A 23,056-nucleotide genomic window follows, 5' to 3' on the forward strand; every position below is an offset into this window, starting at 1 on the left:
GGGCGCGTTTACCTGTTGTATAAGTTTTATATGCATTTTTGCTGGTTTGAATGGTTTGATCTAACAGCAAATCAAGTCTACCTACGGGTACAAATAAAGTAACCTTGAACCTTGATCCTTGGCTGGTTTTAAATTTAAGAGGTAAGTGCATTGACAAACCTGAATTTACCTGCCTAGATCAGAATAAAAACTGTTTTCACAAATCTAAATAAACCTGGTAATTGTAACATGGATTTGTAGCATTTCTCTATTCATTTACAAATGTCATTGTCAAAATAGCTTCTTATCACAATTATTTTAATTACACAATGTGAAACTTTCCCATCGCAGGAGAAACGTCACATGTGTTACAACACATCGACATCTAAGACCATATACAGATTTGAATTTAAAATCTGAATCAGCTTCATTGACCAACATTTTGCCCACAAACAATGAATTTGATTCGGTCTTTACTTGCTCGCAAATATGAAGTACTGTATCGGGAATTTTAAGTTGCCAAATAATTAGGGATGGGATGAGATTACGTGCCACGAGATCACACGAGATAAAAATGCTGCGAGATTTCTCGTCCTCGCGTTAAACAATATTTTGTTTAGTTTTTCTTTTATTTACTTTTGCGACGTTCAAGAGATACATCAGCATTTGCTCCTGTTTGACTGGGTTCTGGTACCAATACACTTTCCCTCACAGTTTCATCTGAACTAGGAACAGTATGACTCTCTGGAGTTGATTGATTTGTAAAGGTACATTACATGGTTCAGATACATATGTGTCACCATATTTGTCGAAGTCCACAGTCACTGACAGTTCAGGGTTGGTTTGAGGTGTTTTTAATCAATGGAAATAGGTATTGTTCTGTACTTAATACTGGATTTACAGTCACTTTGAAGTCTCCACATATGCGTATTTGTCCATTCTTTTTGGGGACTGGCACAATGGGAGTTGCCCATTCACTTGTAACCGGTTCTAAGACTCCACTTTTAGCTAAGCGTCCAAGTCTGCTTCTACTTTTTCACATATGGCATAAGGCACAGTCCTGGCCTTCATGAATACAGGTTTGCTTCCTTGTTTGATATGTAGTTTGACAGTGATTTCTTTCATGCTGCCCAACTCCGCACGAAAAACCTCCTCATTTTTGTCTAGGATGGCTTGGAGTGGGTAAGATCTATTAGACAGCCGCTTAACATCTTGTCAGTCAAGACATAGTGTTTTCAACCAAACACGCGCCATGATGGGTGCAAAGTTTCCCCTGGTGACATACACTTGCAGTTTTGCATTTTGACTGTTGCACTGGACAGATATGTCAGTCATCCCTTTTATGTACGCTTTGTGTCCTGTGTATGCCTTAAAAACAGTGTCAGATGGTCGTACGGGGATGTGTCTCATGTATTTCTCATATATTTGATAAGACACTAGTGACGCTTTGGACCCTGTGTCTATCTGCATTTTGACAATTGTTTTGGGCCCAGTAACAATCTGAGTTTTCATCCACACTCATGATGTGTAATATATTCACTGTCAGGTCTTCTTCTGATGAGGAGCTCTTGTCACATTTCACTGTCTGTACTTGCCTTTTCTTTCTGAAATGATCATAGTCTCTTTTATCCTGTTTCTTGTCATTTCTCTGAGGTTTTCATGTTTCGACATGCTCGTTCCACATGTCCCCTCTTTCCACATTGATGACAGTCCATTTCTTTACACCAGCAGGTCAATGCAAGATGACCTTTTTTACCACAGCGAAAACATGATCCTTGTGCATTGCTTTGATTGTATGCAATGTTGTGCACTCTGCCAGTAGCATTCAGCTGTTGAGGGTTTAGGGTTAGATCACTTTCCGTTAGTAACTTTTTCTGCGCTGCTTCATCCACATACGAGTCTGTCTCTCAACGTGTCATTAAACACATCTTTAAACTCACGATACTCAGCAAACTTCCTTAAAGCTGCTATGAACATGGTGACAGATTGATTGCGCTTGTGGAATCTGAATCTCTCGGCTATGACGGGGCTTGGGTGAGAAGTGGTTGCAAAAGTGTCCATGATCTTGCAACCATCAAATTGAATGTCTGTGGGCAGTGGCGTCGTTAGGCCTATTTTAGGCCCCTCAAATGTGTTAAGTTTAAATGCAGCCATACCAAGACCCTCTCAATAAAAAAAATAAAAAAATAAAATCAATAAAAAAAATGAGGAGGCAGTGGCTCAGTGGGTTGGGCCCTGGGCTGGGAAGCGGGGAAGTCCACCGCTTCCCCGGTTCGGGTCCCAGCTTTGGTGGAATGTGGAGTGTGGGCTGGTGACTGGAGCAAGGCACCGTCACCCTATTCCCTCTCCGCGTGCTATGGGCCCTTTGATGCATATATTAGTGTGTGGTTGTTTCAAGGGGCCCGTTGTTCTAGGGTGAAAACGCAATTTCATTGTGTGTTTCATATAATGATAAATAAAGCATTTCATTTCATTAATTTCATGTGTGGTCTGCTTCTCTGACATTATGATATTAACATCAATTCTGCAGCACGAGACACAGAGGCTTGGAATTCCTTTTCTCTCAGAGCCCTGGTGCAACAATGAGCATTTATAACTAAGAAACGATAGAAAACTAGACAGTTCTAAAAAATGACTACAATTTAGGTCGAGAAGATAAACAGAACAACATAATGTAAGACACAAAACAATTATTCAAAGGCCAGAATGTAAATGGACAATAGTACAATTGGCAGTAGTACTTCCTCGGCGGAGGTAAAAACAACAACTCTTTGCTGCTGGTTGGACAACTCAGTGATTATCTATCATGCAGATGATGTAACAACACGGTCAGGCATGTGATCGTATAAAGGTTGAAACGGGCTGCAAGAGAAAACCGATCAGTCACATCTCACATCATGATTGTATCTGTGGTGTTACTCTTGGTGGGTCTTTGCATTTTTGGGCTCCTCAGTCGGAACCGCAGGACCAAAAACTTTCCTCCTGGACCCCGAGCCATCCCCTTCATTGGTAATCTGCTGGAGATCAAGCTGAAGGACCCCACTGCGGACCTGGAGAGGGTGACGTTGCACAGTGTTCCTCATGAGATTAATTATTTAACCCTGAGGGGTAACAGTAAAGTGAGGCACCGAAATCTACCCAAAACAGTAATATTACTTATTACTGTATTACTGTATTATTACAGTAATAATACTTATTAATAAGATCACTATGTTTAATAACTCTTAATGATTTTCTCAACCCATTGTTACTAGTCTGCCGTCTGAGGCTGTGGATGTATGTAGACATCGTGCTCCAGATGATAACGACTCGGCCACTGATAACTGATACTTGTCTTGGTCTCGATACAGCCTCTCTCAAAACTCTAAACCAAGTCCTTATGGACTGCGCTACTCCTGCCCCTACAACATTTATTTAATGGCTCTTATGTCATAAAGGAAAATCTTGAAAAGCCCTGTCCTGTAGAGATAAATAACTTGATTGAAAAATGGATCTGTGCTTTTATCCAGATGTGCATCACTATTAATTTCCTTCTTTCCTGCTCGATGTTCATCCTTCCAACAAGTTTCGTAGAAATCTGCCCACCTGTTTTAAATCTCATTTTGTGAACAAAAATGAACATGGGTGAATTTGTCTCTCTCTGATGGTGTTAGTCAGGGGTCCCCAAACCTTTTCCTGTGAGGGGCACAGAATTTTTCCCTTCTTTGATGGAGGGCCGGGGTCAGTTTGTACAAGAAAAGTGTGACGATGGCAGGGGGGGGGCTAAACATTTATTGTTTTCCAGACATCCACACATAACCAAATAACCCTTTCTTCACAGAAAAAAAAAGTCAGGAAACAAATAATACCACTATTAATAAAATAAATAATAACCAAATAACCCTTCATCACAGAAACAAAGTTCATGGAACATTAACTTTCTGGTCGTACGTGATCATTATTAAAATTGTCCCAAATGAAAGGAAGAATGCTTTTCTTCAGAATATTAACATATTCTCCACTATCAGTATTATTTTTAGGAAACAAAATATCGAATTAATGGCCCCTCTTAAATGCACCCAATACCATTTTTGAGCCCCCACCGGCTACTTATGTTGTACGGAAATTAAAAAAGAAAAACAAGTTGTTGTTTTTTTTGTCTCTGGTATTGTTCAGGTGGCCGGGCCAAATGTGGAGGCAGGCTGTAGTTTAGGGACCACTGGTGTTAATGATTGATTTTGGTGTTTGCTGGTGGTGATGTAACCCACCTGCAGTAAACATAAACTTTGGTTTCTGTCCCCAGCTGGCCAAACGCCATGGAAACGTCTACAGCTTCTTCCTCGGTCCTCGACCTGCGATCGTCATCAATGGGTTGCAGGCAATGAAAGAAGCTTTTGTCAATAAAGCTGCTGCTTTCTCTGGCAGACCACAAGACCAATACGTCAATCATATTTTGGAAATGAAAGGTACATAGTTACAGGTTATTTTTTAGGTTCATGCGAGCAGATTCCTGAATACATTGTATGCAAGACACCATTAAATGCAGAATAAACCAATATCATGTTATCCTCGGACACATAATCATAATTATAGTACAATTGTAGTTTGAGTGACAATTTGGACCTCAAATAGCTACCCCTTATCCTTTTGAATACATTCACCGCTATGCCTATATTGTCTAAAAAATACTGTTTTAGGTTAGGTTCAACTTTATTGTCATAACACATGTACAAGTACTAGGTACTGTACTTTCTTCTTGTCCCGTGAGGTCTTTCTCCACTTCGCCCTGTCCTTTGCATCGTCCTCCCCAACACCAGCCACTCTCATGTCCTCCCTCACTACGTCCATGTATCTTCTCCTGGGTCGTCCTCTAGTCCTGTTCCCTGGCAGTTCCATCCTCAGCATCCTTCTACCGATATAGTCCCTGTCTCTCCTCTGGACATGACCAAACCATCGAAGTCTGGTCTCTCTGACCTTGTCTCCAAAACGTCTAACCTTCACTGTCCCTCTTATTGTCTCATTTCTAATCCTGTCCAACCTGGTCACTCCCAAGGAGAACCTCAGCATCTTCATCTCCTCCACTTCTAGCTCCGCCTCCTGTCCTTTCCTCAGAGCCACTGTCTCTAAGCCGTCCATCATGGCTGTCCTCACCACTGTCTTGTAGACCTTTCCCTTCGTCCTTGCTGACACTCTCCTATCACAGAGCACACCTGATACTTTCCTCCCCCCGTTCCAGCCTGCCTGCACACGGTTCTTCACTTCATTTCCACATTCTCTCCATCACTCTGCTCTGTTGACCCGAGGTACCTGAAGTCCTCTACCTTCTTTACGTCTATTCCTTGTAAACTCACTGTCCCCCCTGGGACCTTCTCATGTACACACATGTACTCTGTTTTACTCCTGCTCACCTTCATTCCTCTCTTTTCTAGAGCAGACCTCCACTTCTCGAGATGATGATGATGATGAATATATTTCGTAGATAGAATGTTAGAGTACAAGTACAGTCACACAGTAGCATGTATTACAGTACAAATAAAGTCAAACATCCTGTCTAAGAGGAGCATTTCAAAAAAGCCCTTGCGGTCTTGTTTCCGTTGAAAGTCCTTTGAACATAAATCATCGACATTTAACAATACAAATTACACAATACAAATAAAAATAAAACCAATATTCAGTTACTCAATTGATGCAAAGTAACATTAGAAAAATAAAATGATTTTACACCACCGATGCAAAATGACAACGAATGACAATAAATTCCAAGTAATTACAAAGACACTTAATATGTGCAATGTTGGTGGCCAAAAAAAGGGGGTGGGGGGGAGGGGTGGGGAGAGGGGTTGATCCGGAGAGAGTCGTGATGACTATCTCCATTTCTGTCCCCATAAAAGGTGTATTTTAGGGCCGTTTTGAAGGAGGCCAAAGAGGTGCATGTTTTGAGGGCGGGAGTCAAACAGTTCCACCCTTGGGGGGCAGTATTGTAGAAATATGATTTACCCATGTTAGTCCTATAGGAGAGGGTAATCAGGTTGTTGTTTGAGCTCCCTCTAGTGTTGTGGCTGTGGGTGTCACTAAATCTGTGGAGGTGTTTCGTCAGGTATGCAGGGATTGAGGGGACTGAGGGCAGAGCTGCATTGACTATTTTAAATTCCAATTTGCTCCTGCTCCCTGCTCTCACTGCAGATCACAATGTCATCTGCAAACATCATATTCCAAGGAGCTTCCTGTCTCACCTCACCTCAAAAAGGGGCTCAGAGCTGATCCCTGGTGCATCCCACCACGACACTAAACTCCCCTGTTACTCTGACTGCACACTTCACTGGTCCCATACATGTCCTGAACTACTCTGACATACTTCTCTGCCACTCCAGACTCCCTCCTGCAGTACCACAGTTCCTCCCTGGGTACCCTGTCATAGGCTTTCTCTGGATCTACAAAGACACAATGCAGCTCCTTCTGACCTTCGCTGTACTTCTCAATTGCTAGCCTCAACACTAACATTGCGTCCGTGGTACTCTTCCTCACATAAAACCACACTACTGTTCACAAATACTTACTTCTGTCCTTAGTCTAGCCTCAACTACTTTTTCCCATAACTTCATCTCCGACCTGCCATTCTCTTTCTCTCTCAACCCAGCCGGTCAGACAGATGGCTGTCCACCATGAGCCTAGGTTCTGTCCAAGGTTTCTGTATGTTAAAGGGAAGTTTTTCCTTGCCTCCGTTGCCAGAGTGCTTGGTCTTGTGGGTCAAGTTGGGTTCTGTGTTTCCCTGTAGGTCTTTCCCTGCTAATCCTGTAAAGTGCCTTGAGATAACTTTATGTTGTGATCTGGCGCTATATAAATAAAACTGAATTGAATTCTGACTCTTTAGCTTTGTCCCTCTATAGTTTCCACAACTCTGTGTGTCTCCCTTCTTCTTGAAAATAGACACCAGCACACTTCTCCTCCATTCCTCTGGCATCCTGTTAGGGATAAAGTCTCTAACATTGTTGTAATAATTTTCAAACGCATCGAAATGAATCAGGCAGAGGCAAGGATGCTTTTTCTCTGACGCAGCCAGGACCGAGTGGTCTGGCGCGCTCCTCAAAACCAACTCTTGTTCCGCTTTCCGGAACATGTTTATTTATCACCTTCGTAGCTCCACCTCTTAACCCAGTGACATCACAATACTTTTAGGGCGCAAACATCGCTGCCCACCAGATGGGACTGTTCTTCACCTAACAGTTACATTGAACAATAGAAAATCAGCAAATTGACTCTATCATTCCCTCCTGTATTTTCATTGTAAAACTGTAACATTCTTCTGGTTTCTACAAAACATTCAGTGTTAACTAAACATGCTTGAACTAAACTATCAGAAAACAATCATAGAACAAAATCAATACAATCAAGATCAATACCTGAGTTATTACATTCATGATCTGAGTTCTTACATTCATGACCTGACCTGAATCAGGGAGGAAGGCGAAAAACCCGTATTTTGCATAATTCTTCTTCAAATTCAAACTTCTTTCAGACGGGAAAATTCCTTCCAGATCCAGCCGGCAGCTGCGATCATCTTACAGACCCCCAATTCAGGCATTTTAAAAATCTTCCTAATACAATGTCAAACATCTCATTCCTCGTCAACAAGGAAAACAAACATGAAAAAAACATAATCAAATCAGTACAAAAACAATCAACATTCATTTCCACAATCTAAATGTTACTGTCAAACCCTTTATTCACAAATCCGTTAGCGCATTACGGATGTTTCTCCTAGTTTGAATTACTTTAATATTTTACCAGCATTATCTTCTCTACACTGAAATTTGAAAACAGTGACATGATTATTTTATCTTTATTGCTCCAAAGTTTTAACACATCTGGAACATTCTGAACTCTAAATTAAATTATTACAATGTCTATATTATGGATGGATAATCATAAAAATCTTTTACTGTCTTATTAACTCAACTTGTCACTATAATTTAGCTACTTTTACTTACTCTAATGCTATCAAAAGTCATATGCTTATACACTTTTACGTTGTTGTAGACTTATTACTTCCATTTTAGTATAATTGTTAACCTATCTTTCTATTAATTTCATGCCTATTGGAATATCAAATAGCAATGGTTTAGTTAAATTTAGTTTATGAATTTAAATCTACATCCTGCTCATTAGTGTTATTTGATCTATTTTAGGATTCAAATTGTATCGTACGGTTCTCCACTTAATCATAAATTACTGACAGTTGCAATTAATACAGTATAACGATACCAGGTGTTGGTTAACTACTCATATGAAACTCTCCTAATCTGCATAGATTACTTTATGACGTTCTTCTAGTCACACATCTCTAGACAAACATTCAAACAGATTACACTTTGGAAAATGCAAACTGTTCTCGGTGTTAAGTCAGTCTGGTTGTTGTCGTTCCTTGTCCATCAGCAAATCTTCTTGAAGAGTGATTCAGCTTCACTGTCAGTGTTCTTGTCCTGCGTTACACTGTGAGGGTCTCTTCCTCACGGATCTTAAAATGAGTGTGATTCAATCTCTCACCACCTCTCTCGGATCAGACTTCCTGTCTGCATCTCTGGATCAGTTTGGCAAGAGACGTTTCCTCCTGCAGTGCAACGGATGGATTCAGGAGTAACTCTGGATGTTCACGTCTCGTTGGTGTCGTCAGCATGACCCTGAGTGGTCCTCCCTTCCTCGGTCCGGACCGTCTGCTGCTTCCTGATGGTTTCCATGAAGACGCCAACACCAAACACGCTCTGTAGATTCGCCCTCCTGTCGGGACAAAGAAAAACTTCGGCAGATCATTTGCTCTCTGGACATCGTTCAGAAAAAGTGTGCTTCATCTATTCACTCAACGCTCGATGTACTGCATCCATGGCTTTTGGTTTCTTCCGTGCATTGGCCAAACCTCATTTTAGCCTTCTCTACACTAGCCTAGCGCTCTGATATACAGTGACATCTGATCTGCATGTTGTTTCACATCTTACCACCTGATTCACAAAATCATTACCGTTATAACTAGTTATTATGGCTACTGGAACAGCATTTAGTGATTCTACACATATATACAGCAAACATTTTTTTTTAGTATTATTTTTATTCTTCCAGAGTAATTATTGATTTAATTACTGCTGTGCAATCCCTCCTGTTTGAACTATGAAAGTTTTCCATGGTTCAAACTTGCTTCCATTAGTAAATCTAGTCTACTCTATCAGCATTAGTCTAACTTGGTTAATACAATGTCTCAAAATAATTCCTACTCTTACATCACATTCACAACATACTATATACATCACTCAATTTGGGATGAAATAAGTTCAAAGGAGTTTCCATGTGCCTCTCACCCTATGCTCGTCTGAGATGCTCCTATTGAGGGCGCCATGTTTTGGCTGGAAGGTTCAACACCTCCAGTCCGTCAGGCATCTCCTCTGCTGTTACTTGTCTGAGATGTTCCTTCGACCGTACAGCGCTTCCGTTGGCTGTCGTTTCTGCATCACAGCTTAGCAGTCTCCTGGTGTTCCTGGAGCTGTTATCGGCGTTTGCAACTCAGAACAAAACACATTTCTTTATTGACACACGATAAAATCTTTGAACCTCTTCCTTCCTTCATTTCACGTTTCACCATTGAGAACCCATATGTTGACAGAGATTATCTGCTCCCAGTCCAGTCCGGGATCCCTCCTGCTATGGTAGAAAAAGCAATAGCATTAAATTTACATGTTATATTCACAAACGTCAAGTTCCCAATTCTCGTCTGAATCGATTCAAGTCTGTCTCTAGTCGTCTCATCTTCCTTCAGTCTGAAGTCAGTCTTTAACCTCCTTATCTGTCTTGTACCGTAGTCAAAAGTCCCTTTAGATGTGTGCGTGTGTTTGTGCAATTACCTGTCCGCCGTTGAATCAATTCTTTTAGATTTTATTTAGATCCTGAGATTACCTTAGTTTTTAATCTAATTAAACTGTTTGTCTTTGATGACTCCCTGTGGCTCGCATTCCACAGAGTCATAAAAGTGGGGGGATGATCTGGTACATCCCCATTCCTGTGTTTAGCTAAGCAAATGGTGGGGGTCGAGTGGCTTCAAACGTGTCCCAAGACCGAGCGGACGTGAGAGGGCCCTTCTCACCCCCACTCAGCCATAAAAAGACAGGCATTCAGCCAGTCGTCCTCCTTGAACCCACCATTTTGTGATTTTACCTCCACTATGCTGATCTGGGGTTTTCTTAAAAGGCATTAGATATTTTACTTTTATTTATTTTTAATTCTGTGCAAGCACTTTGATCTTGTCTTGGTCGCCATCCTGGCGCTGTGGCCTCCATGCAGCATCATCCGATGCCATGTGGCATGTCTCTGTCTCTTGTCTGTCTTCACCATCCAGCATTCCTTTGTCTCCTCTTTTTTCTTCTCCTCAGCTTCATCTTCTTACATCTCCTTCAACCTTCTTTGTGTCTTCCAAAACTTTCTCAAACAAAAGGTGTCTCCAGAATCATCCGCATATCAATGGCTGCAGAGACGTGGTTCTGTCATGCTAATTTGGAATTCACAAAGACTTTTTCTGCTTCAAGTCTCCATTTTGTTGTTGTCCTGGTCTCCATCTTGGAGCTGCCATGTGGTCTCAGCATTCCGTTTCTCCATGTTGCTCCTTTGTCTCTTCTGAAACGCTCAAAACAATCTTTACACATCATATTTCTTACATGTTACATTTCCAACACACACCACATTCTGGTTTCTTTTCCTCAACTTAGCTGTTCTTCTACACATCCTCAATACTTTCCGTATACTCACCGGTTCCTGCTTCTTCCTTCTGACGTTCTTCTCCACTTCATCCAAGCGACCTTCTCAATCCTTCTTAAATCTCCTCCATCATTAAACATCCTCTCGTACTTTAATTACCAAAACATCACCTTTTCCTTCTTCTCTGCTAGAAATAATCTATGTACAAACAATCTACCTTCCTAGATGTCTATTTTCAACTGGGAAAGATATCCCCCCTTGCACGAATGTCCAGTCGAGGCCTGCAGAACTCACTGAGACATTCTGCAACCCAAGCTATCCTGTTGCTCACGATTTTTATTTTGAAGTTTTTTAGCATGCTGTTTTATGTTACAGTTCCCCATGTGCTCCTCTGCTTAGGCACCATTCAAGCATCCATACATACACACATACACCCACGTTACTTGTCGTTACACTCATGGCCAAATTACATTTTAGCACCCTACTTCACGGGTGGCAAGGTCTATTATTCGTCTTAATAGCCTACAGCCTGCTCCTGGAGCAAACCCAATTAAAGAATCCCTTTAAATTCTCGGCCTTATTACCGTTGTTGTGATAATAACCGGATCCCAGGCAACGTTTAAAACGGAGCCCGCGCACGCATCGACATACGTGCTTCGCAACAGACAAAAACGCTCGCCGCGCGCGACCCCCATTCTCACTCATTCACACACATAAACATCTTAAATCCTTACTTACCTTCGTCCATCGATGCGTATTTCCCGCTGTTCCACCGTCACACGGATCTCCCGTCGGACCGAAACGTGAATGGGGCCTTCTCCGAGGACCCGCTGCGTTGTCGACTGGCCATCGCCATGCCAGCGCAAAAACCGCGTGCGTCCGCGCTCCTGCCGCACGTTCCGGTCCGTGGATTTACGTGATATTGGATTCGCGGCTCGAAGGACCAATAAATGTAAGGGATAAAGTCTCTAACATTGTTGTAATAATTTTCAAACGCATCGAAATGAATCAGGCAGAGGCAAGGATGCTTTTTCTCTGACGCAGCCAGGACCGAGTGGTCTGGCGCGCTCCTCAAAACCAACTCCCGTTCCGCTTTCCGGAACATGTTTATTTATCACCTTCGTAGCTCCACCTCTTGACCCAGTGACATCACAATACTTTTAGGGCGCAAACATCGCTGCCCACCAGATGGGACTGTTCTTCACCTAACAGTTACATTGAACAATAGAAAATCAGCAAATTGACTCTATCACATCCTCTTCCCCTTTAAAAGCTCTACAGCTACCTCTCCTAGACACTTCCATACCTCCACAGGTATGTCAATTGGTCCAACTGCCTTCCCATTCTTTATCCTCTTCATTGACTTCCTAACTTCACTCGTGCTAATCTTTGTCACTTCCTGGTCCACAACAGGTGCCTCTACTCCCCTTTGTTCTCTCTCATCTTCCTCATTCATTAATTACTCTAAATACTTCCATCTTCCTACACACTGCTGGCCTCTGTCAACACCTTCCCATCTCTACCCTTCATCACTCTAACATGCTGAACATCCTTCCTGTCTCTGTCTCTCTGTCTGTCCAGCCTGTACAGATCTTTCTTCCCTCTTTGCTCTAACCTGTCCTACTAGTCATATTATGCCCTCTGTTTGACCTTTGCCTCCTGTGCCTTTTTCTTGCGTCTCATCTCCCTGTACTCCTGTTTACTCTCTCTTTTCCTGTTTACACTTCTGCACTTCCTGGTTCCACCGCCAGCTCTCCTTATATCTCTTCCTCTCAGAAGACACACCCAGTACTCTCCCACCTGTCTCCCTGATCACCTGAGCTGTTGTCTTCCAGTCTTCTAGAAGCCTCTCTTGTCCACCCAGAGCCTGTCTCACCTCTTACCTGAAAGCCACACAACACTCTTCGTTCTTCAGCCTCCACCACTTTGTCCTCTGCTCTGCCTTCATCCTCTTCCTCTTCTTCACCACTAGAGTCATCTTACACACCACTAGCCTATGTTGCCTGGCTACACTCTCTCCTACCACAACCTTACAGTCACCAACCTCCTTTAAACTGCTCAGTGTACACAAGATGTCATCCACCTGTGTGCTCCTCCCTCCAGGTCACCCTATGTTCTAATCTCTTCTGGAAATAAGTATTAACTACTGCCATCTCCATCCTTTTATAATAATGATAATAATTCTTGATTTTATATAGCGCTTTCCTGGGCACCCAAAGACGCTTCACATTGTGCATTATTCATTCACACCATACTTGGTGGTGGAGCTACTAGCCACTGCTGCCTCGGGGCAGACTGACAAGCGCGAGGCTGCCAATTTGCGCCATCGGCCCTCCTGACCACCACCAACATTCACTCGCTCACAACATTCACACGGGCAATGTGGGTGAAGTGTCTTGCCCAAGGACACAACGACAGTGGACACGTGTGCAGGAGCCGGGAATCAAACTGCAAACCTGCTCTCTTGCTCTCCGGCTGGCGCTTCAGGAGTCTCCGATCCAGGACCAGCAGAATGAGGAACAGCTTTTTTCCCATTGATGTCTCCTTGCTGAATGCTGATCCCCCCCAAATAATTATCTTGTCCTACCCATCTGGATACAAAAAAAGAATCAAGATTTTGGTAAACTACTATTGTAGCCACAGCTGTCAGACTGTAGACACAAGTGAGGCTGCCAATTCACACCATCGACCATTCCGACCACCACCGACATTCACTCGCTCACTACATTCACACAGGCAATGTGGGTGAAGTGTCTTGCCCAAGGACGCAACAACAGTGTACACATGTGCCGGAGCCTTCTCTGACCTCACAATCATAGGACGACCCGCTCAACCGCCTGCGCCACCGTAGCATATACTGAGCATATACACTGAGTACAGACCAGACATGGGCAAAATACGGCCCGGGGGCCATATACGGCTCGTTAGGCTTTACAATACAGCCCGCCGAACTTGTACAAATAATATCATTGAATAAAATGTTATTATAAACCTCATTCATTTTACCTTTTTCCCTGTAATGCTACCTGTAAAAGGCCAAATCATTTCATGTAATGTCTTTTACATATCATTTATATGAGCTCACACAAACACTCCATACATCTGTTCCTGACCCGGCCCTTCTGTCAAATTTTAGAACCCATTGTGGCCCACGAGTCAAAAAGTTTGCCCACCCCTGGTACAGACTCATCTGCCACTGTGGTCGTCTCGTCCAGCTGAATCGTAAAGGGAATCCTTTGTAGATTTGGGTACAGCTCCTTTTGACAAACTTCAGCCATTTAATCAATTCTGTCTTGAACAGAATTGTCAGAGAGAGAAACAGTCTTCACTTTATCAACTGCATGCGATCCTCACATTTTCTCCACTATTTTTAGACACCCAGGCTTGATCAGCTTCTCTCTGATATTGTGTGGCTCTTTATTTTTTGCAATAAGCAGTGCGCATTCAGCCTCTGTCACTCTGAATAAATCAGCACCGGCCCGTTTGAAAGCTTTTCTAATGTCAACATGCCTTCTTGACAGCACCAGATGTCTTTTCCTCTCAAAATAACTCCTGACGTTGTCCAATAGTATTGTGATGTTTTGTTTCCTGATGGTTGCCATTTTTATTTGTTGGGCCGTCGTTAGCTAGCTTTTCACCACAATTTACACATTCAGGCCGCAGAGAGTCCATAGTTAAGAAACTGTCATCATATTGTCTGGTTTAAACCCTTTTTCAGCCACTTGCGGTTTGACATAAATTAGCCTCGCTGTAAGGCTCCAACAACCGCTCGCTAGTTTATGTCGTTAGGTCAGGTTTTTATTTATTTATTTATTTATTTATTTATTTCGACCACGTAAACAACCAAGAATAAAATGATAAAACAATGCCAAATACATGCGCACACATATACATAAACATAAATACACATATATACTGTACACACATATGCAAAGACATATTCACACACACACGCAGCACATGTAATATTAATTAACAATAACTCAAACAATAAATAATAACCATAATGCACTAACTATGCAATTTACGTGAGCGAAAGGGAGTAGGAAGAAGTAAATACTTATTTAACCCTACCCCTTCTAAACTCAAACATCATATTTCCTTATCAATTTACTAGCTAATGTACATAAAATTATTTTCCTTTTTATAATATACATTATTTGCTATTAAAGATAGCAATTCACACCATGTTTGGACTCACGAGTGATATTGTCAGGTATTGTCCCTGTATGTTTGCAAAATCATTTCTTTGTGCCTTCTTTTAAATAAAGTCAAACTCAACATATTTTTCATTTCATTACTCAGTCTATTCCACAGTCTTACTCCACAGACAGTAATACAAAAACCCTTCTTTGTTGTGCGTATTCTACGGACCTTTAGATTTGACATATTTCTGAAATTGTATCCCTGGTGTCTCTCATGAAACATTTTTTGTATATTGTGTGGTAATAAATAGTGTTTTGCCTTATATAAAACTTGAACTGTTTTGTGCTGTACTAAATCAAAAAATTTCAGACTTCGAGATTGCCAGAATAAATCATTAGTGTGTGCTTTATAATCCACATTATGAACGATACGTATAGCTCTTTTCTGCAAAATAAAAATTGGTTGGAGTGCAGTTTTATACGTGTTTCCCCATATCTCAGAACAATAATGTAGATATGGCATGATTATAGAGTTGTATAGAATAAATAAAGCTTTTTGATCTAAAACATGCCGAGCTTTGATAAGGACAAAAATACTGCGAGAGACTTTTGATTTAACATACTTAATGTGAGGTTTCCAGCAAATGTTGTTGTCGATTATCACTCCCAAAAATTTTGTTTCCTTTACTGTTTCAATGTTCACACCATCAATTTGTACCTGATTCTGTATATTATAATCTCCAAAAAACATAATTTTTGTTTTGCTCAAATTTATTGATAATTTATTTTTGTCACACCATATTTTTATTTTACTTAATTCCGACATGATAACATTCAAAAGTTGCTGCAAATTCTCACCCGTACAAAAAATATTTGTGTCATCAGCAAACAAAATACATTTAACCAGTCTAGATACGTTGCATATGTCATTAATGTAAAGGAGAAATAGTTTTGGTCCCAATACTGACCCCTGGGGGACCCCACACGTAATTTTCAGTCTTTCTGAAGAACAGTCACCGACCTTAACATATTGCTCTCTATTTTCTAAATAACTTTTAACCCAATTCAAAGCCACACCTCTGATCCCATATAACTCCAATTTCTTAATCAATATATCATGGTTAATTGTATCAAAAGCCTTCTTTAAATCAATGAATATTCCTGCTGCATATTGCTTTTTATCTATTGAATCTGTTATCATTTCTACAAGTTCAGTTAAAGCAAGTGATGTTGAATGTTCTGATCTAAATCCACATTGACTATCAGCGAGTAAGTTATATTTTCCTATGAATTTGTCTAATCTGTAAGAAAGTAGTTTTTCTAGGATTTTTGAGAATTGAGGTAGAAGAGTGTCACGCAAAGTGTCACAGACCAAGGCAGGTAAGACCCCAAATGCACTTCAGTCGAAGGGAAATCCATTAACTGAGATGTATTATCCAAAACCGGGCAGTCAGTCCAAAAGAGCAAACAAATCCAGATCGGGAAAGGCAAATCGGGTAATCAGAATAGATGGGCAGACAAATCCAAAGGAGCAGGCAAACAGGCGACATCAAGAAACAGGCAGGGCTACAAATTCTCTGTGAAATTTTCTTCACTGACCGTAAACCATGTATTAGTATCTGAATGGACTTTTTCTTTCAATGTCTTAATGAATCTCTTTTTATCTAGTTGCGGCTCCTGGGGTGATTCTGTCCGATTATACCTCTGGATGGAAAGAACATCGACGCTTTGGTCTGCTGACCCTGAGGAACTTTGGTTTGGGGAAACATACCATGGAGCAGAGAATCCTAACAGAAACAAAGTACATCATGAAGATACTGGAGCAGAGTCACGGTACAGGCCTGCATATTAGTGATGGGTATTATCAATAATAATAATAATAATGCATTGGACTTATATAGTGCTTTTCTATGAGAAACTCAAACTCAAAGTGCTCAACTCATTGTGCATTATTCATTCACTCCACACTTGGTGGTGGTGAAGCTACTATTGTAGCCACAGCTGCCCCGGGGCAGACTAACAGGAGCGAGGCTTCCAATCTGCTACATAGGCCCTCCCGACCACCACCGACATTCACTCGCTCAGTACATTCACACAGGCAATGTGGGTGAAGTGTCTTGCCCAAGGACGCCAACCTCTCTATCATAGGACGACCCGCTAAACCATCTGCGCTCCATTTCTTCTTTTACAAATCAGCTGTTGGAATATGACTCCGGCCTTCTGGTGGTAGCATTGCATTACTACCAGGTATAGATCAAATAAAGCAAAACAGTATTTATAATTAGATTTATTTTATTTTTTTTGAGAATCAGTGAATCACTGGCCATAGTATTAATATGAGTAAACATTTGTATTATGTAGAACATCAGGCTCTTCAATTAGATCATTTCAGCTCTGTACTGAAAGCCTGAAACTCAGAGCCCAACATCTTTAAGATGTTTACTTTCTCATATCTATATTACTCTTTTAAATATTATGTGGGTTTTTCTTTCTACCAGGTAAACCCATGTCTCCCATTCAGCTGTTCCACAAAGTAACCAGCAACGTCATGTGCCACATATTGTTTGCTAAGAGGTTTGACTATGAGGACGAGTCCATGAAGTTTTTTATAGGTTTGTTTCATGAGGTCAACAAAGTAATCAATGGTCCCTGGGCTATGGTGAGTTTTCTTATTTATGTATTTTTACTTTTCACTTTTCCCATGTTTCTACACTATTATGGTAGTTTTGGGTCATATCAACCCCAAAACAGCAAAATAAACCGTCAGGTCAATCCTGCATAGTCTGCGTAGTTCTGGAATCACCTACTGAAACGCGTCTGGCAGAAATCTCTCCCCCTGTGATGTCACATAGGCGAACGTGCACATGCATGCACATTCATTGTGTGCACGCAATGAACTTAGTTTCATTTTCAGAGGCTTTTCTGACAGAGCTGTTTGAGACAGAAATGAGGGACGCTGTCCTGCAGCATCTGTTTGAGACAGAAAACGGCCCTGTTTATGTATATATATATATATAAATAACCCTAACCCTAACCCTATATATATATATGTATATATATCGGCGTCATATATATATCTATATATACGTGTATTCTGTGGGTGAATTACTGAATCTAAATTAACTGCAGGCCTGAGTGTGAGTGTTTGTCGTCTTTCTACGGGTTGTTGTTGGATAATCGGCGGCAATACTCGGCATCACACTCAAAGTCACCTGAGAGATTCTAATCTATGAGGTTACAATGAGGTTCTTATTCTATAAGATTTTCAGGAGACTTATTAAGTCAATAATGAATCAATGCTAATAAATCCATATTTCCAAAGACAATTTAGCAGGGCTCTGATCAAAAGAGAAAAATCCATTGAATCTCTTTTCTCTTCGTTCCGACCCAGATTTATGACTGCGTTGCCCTGGTGCGAATGCTGCCACTCCCATTCTGGAACGTTTTTAAGACTATCAAGGTATGTTGTTGTTGTTCTTTAGGATTCATTTCATGTTCTTTATTTCCAGTTATGTTTAATAATGCAGTGTGACATCTTAAGTGTTCAGCTAAAAGCTAGTAGCTCTGTGAGGCTTACTGAATTAACGGTAACTGCAGGTCGTTGAAGCGCTCACAGCTGCCCCATCGCTTTCTGCAGTGTGTTCACTTTTTACATAAATGTAGTTCGGGACCACCACAGTGGACTCTTCTCTCCTTGACCACTTTAATTTTTTTACACAAACAATACAACTTACGTCTTAATCAATCTGAACCAGCATTTGCTTTTATTATATAAAGGGAATTTACTTGTAATGGTATGTTTTTTATATGTTTCTAAAATATGGATCATGTATATTTCATATTTTTGCCAGACTGCACGTGAAAGATATTTAAATGCAGTGGTGGAGAACAGCAAGAGCAGAATTCCTGGCAAGCCACGGCACTTCATAGACTGCTACCTGGATGAGCTGGAGAAGGTGTTCTGTGCAGAACATCTTAAACAAGCTACTGATAGCAAGACCTTTAAACCGCAGTAATGGTGTCAGAATGAACTCACGCTGTCTCTTTTTTACTGGACTGCAAAGAGAGGAGATGATGGCTCATCGTTTTCTGAAGAACAACTATGTGTGTTTCTTTTGGATCTCCACAACGCTGGTTCTGACACAACTGCAAACACACTGCTGTTTGGCTTCCTCTACTTAACAGCGTACCCACAGATACAGGGTATGTACCATTTAGCCAGTTGATCAACAAGACCAAAGTATCTCCACAGATGTTTCTTCTACTTTGCCTCTAGCGCCACCATGAGGCTTTGCACCTCAGCACAGTCACGCTTTTTGACAGCTAAATTTTCCAGGGCCAACCCGTCAAGCTCTGCACACAAATGCTGAACATGAGTTGATCAATGAGATGGAGCGGATAATAACCCGATTAATCAATGCACCATTGGAAGAGGAGAGCAGAGCTTTGGGAAGCTCAAGCAGCCAAAAATAATTTATTCACTAAACAGTCAGCAAAACATTTAGAAAAAAAAGGCGTTGTTACCCGGGCCTCGACCAATCCGGTATGACTCTTATTTATGTTGATTTGCATTTTCAATTTGGCCAATTTTCACGGCGGATGCCGTTCCTGACGAAACTCATTTGTAATTTCCTCGAGTGATTCCGTTAGAGCTTGTGATGTCAATCTATTCACCCTAAATCCAAATTGACTCTCACTCTCATGAAATATAATGCACCAATTCTATTGTAGAAAAGCGCTCCGTTTGAATTGGTGTTGATTGTCTTGTGACAACCTCAAGCTGACCAATGGCAATATTTCCATGCTTTCTGTTTCCATCTGCCTTGTGGCCCCTCACCTGAGAACACAGCCACATTTCACGCTCCTGTTAACAATGTCGCTGCTTCTCTCAGAACGTTGTCAGGAGGAAATAGACAAAGTTCTGGATGGGAAAGATCAAGCCAGTTTTGAGGACAGAGGCCAGATGCCTTACGTTCAGGTAGACTGATGACTGGTTTAATTATATGCACAGTACAGCTACGTCTCTGAGGGGTTTAAGTATTGCTGTGTGATATTCTAAAGGCTGTCTCTACTATGCAGGCTGTCCTACATGAGATCCAGCGGGTGGCTAACGTTGCTCCATTGGCTGTTTTCCATCGTGTCACCAGAGACAGTGAGTTAATGGGATACTCCATTCCCAAGGTAAGTGTAAAATAGGATGGGGTCATAATGGAAAATAGGAAATCCTTCATATCAAGGTGCCAAGATAGTTTATTTGCACATTCAAAGACATGGTTCTATGCAAGACATGGTAATAAAAGATTTAAACAGTAATTAATTTACCTTAAAAAAAAGAAGAAGCATGAATCCATTTTCATTACAGCACAGAGGATCACTGCGCTCATGAAGGAAGGAAGGAAGGAATATCAAGTTTTCTCAACATTAAATCGGTCAACTCCAAAAAAAAAAACCTTTTGACTATTTGGACTCGTCTTCAGCCCTTTATCTGAAGTACCGGTCTGGAGTGTTGCTTAAGCCTGTCCCAACAGGCTGCGGGGTGGGGTACACACCCTGGATGTGGGCGGGGTCTTTGAGGATGGAGGCATTGCCCTTGAGGACTCATTGGTGGTAGATCCTTTGCAGGTGGAGTCCTGGTGATCTTATCAGTAGTGCTCACCTCTGCAGGTGTTTGTGGTCCCGAGCAGCGGTGCTTCTGTAGCACACAATAACACAACAGATCACGATCTGTCTCCTCTGCTTTCTCATGTTCATGTGTTGAATGTGAGGTTAATGTCCTCGCACCATGACAGCAGACTTTTTTCCACCCGAGTACAAATTAAAATTGTAAAACCAAATCATGGGAGTTTGGACATAGTTGCAAGAGTTATTTGTTTTCAAAGAAATCCTCTGGTCTTTGCTTTTTCTTCTCAAGGGAACCTTAGTCATCCCTAATCTGTATTCAGTCCTGAACGAGGAAGGTCAGTGGAAATCTCCCCACGAATTCAACCCTGAAAACTTCCTCACTGAGGAGGGAGCGTTTGTGATCCCGGAGGCCTTCGTGCCTTTCTCTCTTGGTGAGTGGAAATCATTATCAGATGGAGAGGTTCCGTGAAGACATATTATTTGAGTAATAATGTTGGTGTTGTAATCTGCAGGTCCTCGCATGTGTCTCGGAGAGAATCTGGCTCGCATGGAGTACTTTCTTATCACAGTGACGCTGTTGAGGAGGTTTAAGTTTGTCTGGCCTGAAGATGCAGGAGAACCAGACTTTTCTCCTGTATATGGAATTGTCCAGAGCCCAAAACCTTATTTCATGCAGGTCACACTCCGAGAATGAGCCTAAGGATGAGATGACCCATAACCCCATGGAATCAACTCAATGAATCATAAAGTGAAATACCCTGTTCCAACATATAAGCAGTCTTGGCTACAGATACCGATCAATATCTGAAATCTGAAAACGTGTGCTTGGATCAGTGTAAAATATCTGTTCCGGTCGTCGGGCACCAAAGTGCAGGACAAATAGACTAAGACATGCATTTCTAATAAATGACCGGCCTCTATGGAAACTGTGCACTTGTTTTTATTATAATTGTGTGTCTGCTGGCTGTACAACAAATTGCCCCTCACGGGGATATAAAAAATACATTCTGATTCTGATTCACTTGCAAATTTACAATAAAACTCATTTTAAACGTACATACAAAACGTTCTGCTTACTTTTAACATGTACACTCATTCAGCCACGTGGCAGGCGCCTGACTAAAACAACCCGACAGCTCTGAAAGAATGTTCTGGCAATTTGAGATCCGTTTTCTTGTCTCAAGTCAATTCAGTTTTATTTCTATGGTGCCAGATCACAAGAGGAAGTCATCTCAAGGCACTTTACAGGATTAGCAGGGAAAGACAGAACCCAACTTGACCCACAAGAGCAAGCACTTTGGAGACGGAGGCAAGGAAACACTTCCCTTTAACAGACAGAAACCTTGGACAGAACCTAAGACTCATAGTGGACGGCCATCTGTCTGGACCGGCTAGGTTGAGAAGGAGAGAGAGAGAGAAAGAGAGAGAGAGAGAGAGAGAGAGAGAGAGAGAGAGAGTGGCAGATCGGAGGAGAGTCAAAAACAAGGAGATGGATAGGGAAGCGATAGAGATAAATGCTAATGCTAACGATATGGACATCAGTGTTGAGGACCACAGGTCCAGGTTCTGCAGCACCACGGACGAAGGACCTGAAGGAGAAAGAGGGACAAACAGAGGGAGAGAGAGCACAAGACTACGGGAAGAGAGAGAGATTACTGACATATATTTATAACATGAATAACCAGATAAAGAGGGAGGAGCTCAGTGTGTCATGATGTTAAGCCACCAGTGCTGGTCTATGACAGCATATTGATTATATTGATTACTCTATCGATTAACTATAGGATTTGTTAAAAAGGAAAGTCTTTAATCTACCCTTGAACATAGAGATGGTGTCTGTCTCACGAACCAATCAGGGAGCTGATTCCACGATAAAGGAGCTTGATAACTGAAAGCTCCGCCCCCGGTCTGCTCTTGGAATTTGGAAATGTTTGGAACCAAGAGCAGGCCAGCATTTTGGGACCGCAGGGTTCTAGTGGGGCAATACGGGATAATCATCTCTGTAAGGCGGTGTTTCCCAACCACTGTGCCGTGGGAAATGATCTAGATTCTAATACCACCTAATGAACCATTGTCGGGTGTCTGTGCGCTAATAAAGTGTGTGTTCCGCCCGGAGATCGCTCTTCAGACTCCAGCGGTGCACGTGAGCACGGTGTCGCTCAGTTCCTCTCTGCCGCTAACTCTAGTCCAGCAACTTCTCCTTGCACTACAAAATAAGAGCGCACACTTCAAAATAAATGTCACGCAACTGCGCTGCATTTACAGTGTGGCAGATAAAAAAAAACACATTTATTTATAAAACAAAACAAATATTAGAGGAACTTAAAGTTTGTCTGACAAACGAGAGGTCCGATAACTCAAAGCTGGCGTACCTGGCTGATATATTTCATCATCTGAATGAACTGAACACACGGATGCAAGGCCGAAATGAAAACCTGCTTACAAGCACTGATCAAATGACCGGATTCCGTTTTAAGGTGCAGCTCTGGCAACAACGGGTGCAGCGTGGCAACCTTGAGATGTTCCCACTCACAGAGAAACTGCATGATGGCAACACTGCTGCAATGAGCGAGGTGATTGGCCCACATTTGAAAACT

At 41.7% G+C, this 23,056-nt stretch overlaps 1 protein-coding gene across 1 annotated transcript; it reads left to right on the forward strand.

The window, feature by feature from the left end:
• The first annotated feature begins 2,876 nt into the window (after positions 1–2,876).
• LOC137893832 (cytochrome P450 2F2-like) lies at positions 2,877–21,153 on the forward strand. Its single transcript, XM_068739271.1, has 11 exons — positions 2,877–3,038; positions 4,262–4,424; positions 16,506–16,670; positions 17,336–17,496; positions 18,229–18,297; positions 18,689–18,793; positions 18,902–19,040; positions 19,730–19,815; positions 19,917–20,018; positions 20,749–20,890; positions 20,972–21,153. The coding sequence occupies exons 1-11, from the start codon at positions 2,877–2,879 to the stop codon at positions 21,151–21,153; spliced, it is 1,476 nt and encodes a 491-aa protein (XP_068595372.1).
• The last annotated feature ends 1,903 nt before the right edge of the window (positions 21,154–23,056 follow it).

Source organism: Brachionichthys hirsutus, chromosome 5 (genome assembly GCF_040956055.1).
Source record: "Brachionichthys hirsutus isolate HB-005 chromosome 5, CSIRO-AGI_Bhir_v1, whole genome shotgun sequence".
In the NCBI taxonomy this organism is placed as follows: domain Eukaryota; kingdom Metazoa; phylum Chordata; class Actinopteri; order Lophiiformes; family Brachionichthyidae; genus Brachionichthys; species Brachionichthys hirsutus.

What these genes read in the sequence shown, in the direction of transcription:
- LOC137893832 (XM_068739271.1), top strand. Translation starts at nt 2,877, where the DNA reads ATGATTGTATCTGTGGTGTTACTCTTGGTGGGTCTTTGCATTTTTGGG. An exon ending in TCATATTTTGGAAATGAAAG is followed by an intron (nt 4,425 to 16,505) that starts GTACATAGTTAC and finishes CTTTTTATCTAG; the next exon opens with TTGCGGCTCCTGGGGTGATT. An exon ending in TGGGATACTCCATTCCCAAG is followed by an intron (nt 20,019 to 20,748) that starts GTAAGTGTAAAA and finishes TTTCTTCTCAAG; the next exon opens with GGAACCTTAGTCATCCCTAA.